A 7,591-nucleotide genomic window follows, 5' to 3' on the forward strand; every position below is an offset into this window, starting at 1 on the left:
TAATAAAGTTTTGACATCGGTAATATGTGTCCAAAGCCTGTTGTTTGCAAAGCCTGTTCCTGTTCCAGATGACTGCATAGATCCCCGATGGAAATGGTTCAAGGTACGTCTAATGAAGAAACGCGGTTGTGGTTTTGTATTATATATGGTCTGGTATAGAGATAGTTTTGAACCTTCAATTTCTTTGCTTTAGAACTGTCTAGGAGCATTAGATGGAACATATATAGATGTGACTATCCCTGAAGAAGATAAATCAAGATACAGAACAAGAAAGGGTAAAATATCAACCAACGTCCTAGGCGTATGCAATCGAGATATGAATTTTGTGTACGTACTTAGTGGATGGGAAGGATCCGCATCGAATTCAAGAGTCCTTAGAGATGCAATTTCACGTCGTAATAACCTCAAGATACCAATTGGTATGTAATAGTTAAATTTTAGGTAACAAAAACACTTCAAAATTTTTAATTCATAAAATTTTCTTAATCCTCATAACGTGTCTCTTTTAATTTATAGGGAATTATTATTTAGTGGATGCTGGTTATACTAATTGCAAGGGGTTTCTAGCACCATATAGGCAAACTCGATACCATGTACAAGAATGGGCCTATGGTAGAAATGCGCCTAGAAACTTTCGAGAATATTTTAACAAGAAGCACTCTTCAGCTAGGAACATTATTGAACATTGTTTTGGTTTATTGAAGAAGAGATGGGCAATTTTGAGGAGTCCTTGTTTCTACCAAATCAAAACACAAAATAAAATAATTATTGCTTGTTGTTTATTACAAAATTTTATTCGGCTTAATATGGACTCCGATCCTGAGGAGGACGTATCACTTGAGAATGAGCAAGTGCTTATTGGAGAGGAGCATGGTGATAACCAAGATGGCGATGATGAAATGATTGATAGTGTAGAGGACAGCAATGAATGGAATGTTTGGCGAGACAACTTAGCACATGAAATGTACAATGAGTGGATGTATAGCCGAATTAATTAATTGTCATATGATTGGCTTATTTGATTGAAAATGTATATTATTGATTCATTTTGATTCATTCTCTCTAATCTTAATATTCTCTGAAATCTTTATATTCCTGTATTTGTTACTTGTACAATCGTCTTCTCTTCCTTTTCCATATTTTTCTTCAACATAGTGTCAAAGTGGTAACATCAACTAAGACCTAATCATATAACTATTTTTCTGAGTTCCTAAAAGATGGATCATCTTTCTTTTGTAGCCTCCTGTTTTCACATTTCTGTGATTTTTGTTTATATCTACGTCTTGCATTTTCCTGCTTGCAATCATATTTAACTGTTTTCCAGCCCAATTTCCCTTTTAGATTGATTGAAAGATTGGTTAGCTTTGTTTCATGATATTTATTATATCTGGTGGGTTTTCTTATCTTTTTTAATTCCCCGTCTAATGAATTAAAAAAAAACAGTTTCCAACTAACTTGCCATTCCTCTTATTTCTTATCAAAATTTTTAGCTTGGTTGGAAGTTGGAACTCATGCTTAGCTCACTTAATCTCTTGTTGTCACTTTCTTTCAAAACAAGCATTAATTACCTAGATTTTGAAAAAATAATTGATGGAAAGGCAACCTGAACTATACATACCAATGTTCAAGCTGCTAATTGCCATGTCTTAGGACACCTTCACCAAAGAATGTTCTTCTAGCCAAGTTAACTGCCTTTGGCTTGTTTTTGATAGTTTGAATTATTATGTGTATTTTATTTAAATATATTGTATTGATACATCATAAAGATAATGTCATGATATGTTTATGATGTTCAATTGAATTCTGATTTAGTTAATCTAGATTGTAGAGACAAATGGACAGACATGTTTGGACTGATGAGGAGACAGAGGTATTTGTTGGTTTTATGGAGGAGCTTGTCATTAAAGGAAGAATAGCTGATGCAGGTCAATTTAGGCCTGGATCTTTTGAGAAACTTGCTGCAAAAATGAATGAGAGGTTTCCAAGTGGTGGTTTTCAAATAACTCATTGCAAAAACAAGGTTAAGAGGTTGAAAGAGAAATATCAATTTGCTGCTGACATGGCAGGCTGTAGCGGTTTTGGATGGGATGATGTGAAGCAATGCGTGGTTGTGGACAACAAAGAGATCCTCGCTGCTTATATGAAGGTTGGTTTACAAGTTTGATTTTGTTGAATTAATTTTATTCTACTTGATAGTCTGTCCTTCTTTGTTGATCTTTTATTTTTTATTTTTTCTAGAAACAAGGAGTAAGGTTGTATACTCCAGGAAAGCCTTTTCCCCTTTATACGCGCTTGGAAAAAATATTTTGTAAGGAAAGAGCAAATGGAGATGCTGCTGTATGCGGCAATGACGCTGAAGAAGAAGTGCAAATGAATGGGTATGAAGAAATGGACGAAGAAGATACGGATTTCTTTAACTCAAATCATGATTGTAGTGAATCTCTACTCCAACAATCAAATTATGTGGCTTCATCTTCTGGGAAGAAACAAGGAAAGAAGCCTTCCTCATTTAAAGCGGCAAAGGATACCAAGATGATGAAGGAGTTAACTGACACGCTGAAATATGTGTTCGATCAACAGGAAAAGCGTTTGGATGCTTTTGCCCAAGCTATGGTAAACACTCGTGAGGAAAAAAAGACTGGTGATATACTCAGCGAACTTGGATTCACTGATGATGAAGTTATTTCTATTGCACTCAAGTTCTCCACAAATCCTCAACTGGAAAAAATGTTTTGGTCATTGGGAAATAGCCAGAAAACCGGATTTATTAGAGCTATATTGCATACTTAGAATTAGAGTTAATCTCTTTGAGTTATCATTTCATTTTGTGCAGACTTAGGTTCAAACAAGCATAATTTTACATGCAAGATTTTTTTGATGTTAGTGCATAGTTAGTTTTACGTATTGGTTTTAATTATGTTACTGCAGAAACTTGTTCAAAATGGGTGCTTAATTGTTTAAGCTTTTGGTTAGAAATTGTTTAATTGTTTAAGATTTTGGTTAGAAATTAATATCTTGTGTATGGTTTAAAATAAATATAAATTCATTTATTGTAAATTTTTTTTTTTTAAATAATGTTTTTTTCATAAGGTTACGTCCAGTCTTCGATGTTAGTTTTTCCGGTGTTCATTGTTAATAAGGTTGAAGAATAGATAATTTGCAATTAGTAGACCTCATTTCATTGTGTTGCACTAGTCTGGAAAGGTTTGTTATGCAAAAGAATCCAAAATAGTTAAACGGAGCGGTTCAAGAACACCTGGGAAACTCATATATTGTATTTCACAAAAATCAACCATGTAGAGATGGAATGAACAATCATAACTCAAATGGTCCACTTCTGAAAAATAAAGCTCGAAAACTATTATTAAGTGTAACAATAAGTGACACAAGTTATTGAAACTTCAGGCTCAACGATATTCTACATGTAAATGCATATGTCCCATATCCTAAACATGTATGCATATTCTCTCTTCTCTCATGGAAATTTGAAATAGAATAAAATGATGACTGTGAATAATATTTTAAAAAAAATAAAATATTAAGCAGTTGCAGTTTGATCATTTTGTACTTCATCAACCATCAGCCATTCCCACCTCTGAAAACCAAACTCAGTCCTTCCTGTAACAGAGAACACACAGTTAGTCAAATTTCCATGCTTCAATTACATTTTATGCTACATCAAAACTACAATGCAAAAGCATCTCAATTGATTAAAACAATGGCTTTCCTCTGTTACCAAAAAGAAAAGTCTACCCAAGCTAGAAACAAAAGTGGGGTGTTCACGGTGAGAAGTCCTAGCCTCCTACGTCAGTTTGTGGTCAAAACTCCCCATTCATACTCCAATCCAGAGGATCTAAATGTGCTTGGCTGTGGCAGATAGCAATAGCTCTTCAAAACAGAGCTTGCCTCTAAAGTGAGTAAGAGCCTATCCAGCTTTTGCTTAATCTAAGTGCACAGCAATATTTATTTACAAATGAATTCACCCTTATTGGTTCACTTTACAAATGAATTCACTCTTATGGTCTATACCTTCATGCTGCTGCTTTTCTTTTCTTTTCCCTTAGCTCATTTTCTTCTAGGAATTTTCTTTCTTCACCTTAAGCTATCGGCACCTTCACCTTGGTAGAATTCTGGCAGGAAGATCAACCAGTGTTAAATTAACAACTACCAAAATTACCAAAGTAAATGGATGACACGAATCTTTCAAACTGAGATGTATAGGAACAGAATGGACAATAATATAAGGCCACTTGAAACAGAGTTCCCTCCGGCCCTTCACGATATATAACACGGAACCCTTCATTATCCTATTTTATCTGTTTAAAGAAGTAACATTACAACAATGCAAATTACTGATTTCAAGTTCTATATCTAAAAGGATGGACAATAAAAATATAGCATAGTTGTAGTGTGGATAGCATACTTTCTAATCAGTGTATGATGGTGTACTTGTACTAGACCCTTTACTATATTCAGAAACACTCCTCAACTATATTACTAATAAACATTCAATCATTACAAAGCAAATATGGCTAAGGAATGCTGTTATTAGTACCTTGTTGTTTTGAAGAATGCAAGAGTTGAGTCTGAACAAGGTTTTTGAGCATGTGATAATTTGTCATATGAGGTGAGGCAAGAGTGTTGTCCAGCCTCTCCCTATACAGCTCCACAATCTCTCTTTTCTTCTCCATCTTCTTTGCATCTCCAAAGAAAAAAAAACACAAGAAAGTCCCTTTTACTAAAAAACACACAATCTTCATGATAAGCTCAATTCATATAGTCAAGTACTAATAATAGTATCCAGGTAGTAAATTTTGATCAAAATTTAATATTGCACTTACATGAAACTTTGCTCAGTTTGGCTTTGAATGACAGTAAAAGATTGGAATTTGCAAAAGCTAAATCAATGAAAGAATTATTGAGTTGGTAATATGATAATTAGAAGAATATATAGAGGATATTATCCTTAAAGTGGGGGACCCCAAGCTAACAAGAACTGCACAAAATAGTAGAATATAAAACTAATAATGAAATCCATGAGCCAGCACTTTGCCATGAAAGTGCGCCATGAAAGTGCAGTGCTTTTTCAGTGTTACCACATAGACAGAGAGCTTTGATGATTGTTGTCAACGTTACGGTATAAGGCTGAAAATCACTCTTGAAAATCTTTGCAAAAGCAGAGACAGCAAGAGTGATCCAAATCCATTCCGCAGGAACAATTGATTAAGATATTCAAAGTAAATAAGTTGGGAGCAATTACCCTGGATTGCAATTGCTGAAAAAGGGAAATGGCGGTGGAGCAATGGTTGGTCTTGGCAAGAGATCCCAAAATCTTGGGGAATTGAAGGATGGATGGAGGGCGACACATAAAGAGCATGCGAGTGAAGGAATCAACAGCTTCATCAAGCGATTGGGGCTGAGAGTGAGAGTGTAGGGATGAAGTTGAAGGGAAGCAAAGACCGAGAGCGGAATGAGGAACAGAATTTGGGATTTGAAGAAGAGCGTACCTTAACATGATTCGTGAGAATGGGAACAATGACAACATTCTTGCAATCAAGAGAGGTAGGGTAAAAAGGAATGCGATGTATTGAAGAGTAGTCCACCAGAGAGAGTGAGAAGAGTTTAGCGAAAGGTTAGGGAGGGCAAGGATTAGAGATGTAGGGAAGGAGGGGAGGGATGTCTATTTTAGTCATTTTACCTAATATTATAGTCTTGTCCATGTATTTTTATGTGTATCCAAACATGATACTGGGCATTACATTAGTGTCTTGTCCATCATATCCAAACACAATACATGAACAATAATTTTTAATGTCTCCGCCCTATTGTCTCTGTCTCAGTGTCATGTTCTGTTCTGTCTCTGAAAACAAACGCAGCCTAAAAGATAATGAAAATTTTATGTTTTGCTGCAAGGAACACATCTAATTGAATATAACAAATATATAGAGAACAATTCACTACTAGAAAACTAGTTATTACAGACGAATATTTCCGACGGATTTTATCCCACGGAATACAAACAGAATTTCAGAGGGATTTTTTGTTGGAAAACCAAAAAAATGAATTAGCATAAATTACAGACAGAAAAGAGAATCCGTCTATAATTCTGTCGAAAAAATTAAATTTTTTTCGTGAGAAATAGTTACAGACGGAAAATCCGTCTGTAATTAAATAGACGAAAATACTGCGCTTTATTAAATTATTACAGACGGAAAATCCGTCTGTAATTTAAAATTTTCCGCCGGAAAAAAAAACTAAACCTAATCTACCCCGTCTCTTTCTCGAGCTCCAGCTCCATTCACAAATAACTTTTGACTCAATTCACAAAGCACTCCATGAAGATGAACAATTAACCCTAGCTAACCCTAACCCTCCCTGTCTTCATTGTGCCTCACTGTACCCTAACTCTCTCTTCATTGTGCTTCACGAAGAACCCCAAACCGCGACGAAGAGCCCCTAACAGCACTCTGCAAGAACGTCGCCGGTTGCCGGCGCTCGCAATGCCTCCGTCGAAGAACCCCTAACCGCGATGAAGAACCCCTAACCCTCCTTTGAGTTTCTTCGCTCTTCTCTCGCCACTCTCACCCTCAAGCTCACTGAGTCTCACCTCTCTCGCGGCTGGTTTCGCCGTCGACCTCTCTCTAGCTCTCCGGTATATCGCCTCTCGCGGGCGTTTCAGACTCAAGGTCGTCGCGTTCTGTTTCCGCTGCTGCTCTGTCACCGTCGCTGCTCTGTCACCGTCGCTGCTCTATCGCGCTCTGTTGCAAGCGAATCGATGGAATTCGACCCGATCCCAATCAGTTCCTGCTCCAAAGAGAACCAGAGCATCTACCAGCAGTTGTTTAAATTACGCCGATTCAGGTATGCATTGTTTAAATTACGCCGATAAACCTTAGGGTTCAATTTTTCTACGCCAGTTTTAGCTAGGTTTATCATACTTTGCTTTTGTGGCTCAATTGTTTAATGGTTCCAACTATTATATAAAGCAAAACAAAAAGTATACAAAATTAATGGAAGCAGAAAAGCTTGATTGAAGACACTGTGATAGTCAAGTTCAAATAAAGAGAATGTGACTAATAATGAATAAATTAAAGTTGCATGATATTTCGTTAAATGTTAAAACATTTTTTAAATATATATATATATATATATATATATATATATATATAAGGCAATTTTGAACTATATAGTTTGCACATTTGTTTGAACTTCTGCAGCAAAGCATTGTCGTATGGAGTTACTCATGCAGCAAAGGTTAGTGGCTTGCCCATGGTTTATTTATCTGCAATCATCTTGTTTTCTTTTTTTTCCTGATCTATTTTTCTATTTCAGGCTCTAAAACCTGCTACTCTTGTTCCTCTTCAGCTTTTAAAGTCAAGTGGAACCAAATGCATAATGGTAAGTGTACTTAAAAAGGCTTTTGAACTTCTGCTATAAAGTAAGAGGTTATACTGACATTTGCAAATTATCTAAGGTTGGTGACCCAAAGCAACTTCCTGCAACTGTCCTCTCAAATATTGCGAGTAAATATCTTTACGAGTGCAGCATGTTTGAACGTTTACAAAGGGCAGGGCATCCTGTTATCATGCTT

At 36.0% G+C, this 7,591-nt stretch overlaps 2 protein-coding genes across 3 annotated transcripts; one reads left to right on the forward strand and one right to left on the reverse strand.

Moving 5' to 3' along the window:
• Positions 1-1,885: 1,885 nt before the first annotated feature.
• Positions 1,886-2,790, forward strand: LOC110262767 (uncharacterized). The gene is made up of 2 exons (XM_021103477.2): positions 1,886-2,146; positions 2,239-2,790. The coding sequence occupies exons 1-2, from the start codon at positions 1,886-1,888 to the stop codon at positions 2,788-2,790; spliced, it is 813 nt and encodes a 270-aa protein (XP_020959136.2).
• A 748-nt stretch (positions 2,791-3,538) lies between these two features.
• Positions 3,539-5,545, reverse strand: LOC148563539 (uncharacterized). 2 transcript variants are annotated; one of them, XM_088486585.1, is made up of 3 exons: positions 5,261-5,545; positions 4,556-4,694; positions 3,539-3,618 (listed from the first exon to the last, which is right to left on the reverse strand). In XM_088486585.1, the coding sequence occupies exons 1-3, from the start codon at positions 5,543-5,545 to the stop codon at positions 3,539-3,541; spliced, it is 504 nt and encodes a 167-aa protein (XP_088342711.1). The 2 variants fall into 2 exon arrangements, 1 of the variants encoding a protein (XP_088342711.1); XR_015883299.1 differs by lacking the exons at positions 3,539-3,618; positions 5,261-5,545 and adding an exon at positions 4,039-4,130 and having other exon boundaries at positions 4,556-4,693.
• Between the last annotated feature and the right edge of the window lie 2,046 nt (positions 5,546-7,591).

Source organism: Arachis ipaensis, chromosome B5, assembly GCF_059453495.1.
Source record: "Arachis ipaensis isolate K30076 ecotype BB chromosome B5, ASM5945349v1, whole genome shotgun sequence".
Classification (NCBI taxonomy): domain Eukaryota; kingdom Viridiplantae; phylum Streptophyta; class Magnoliopsida; order Fabales; family Fabaceae; genus Arachis; species Arachis ipaensis.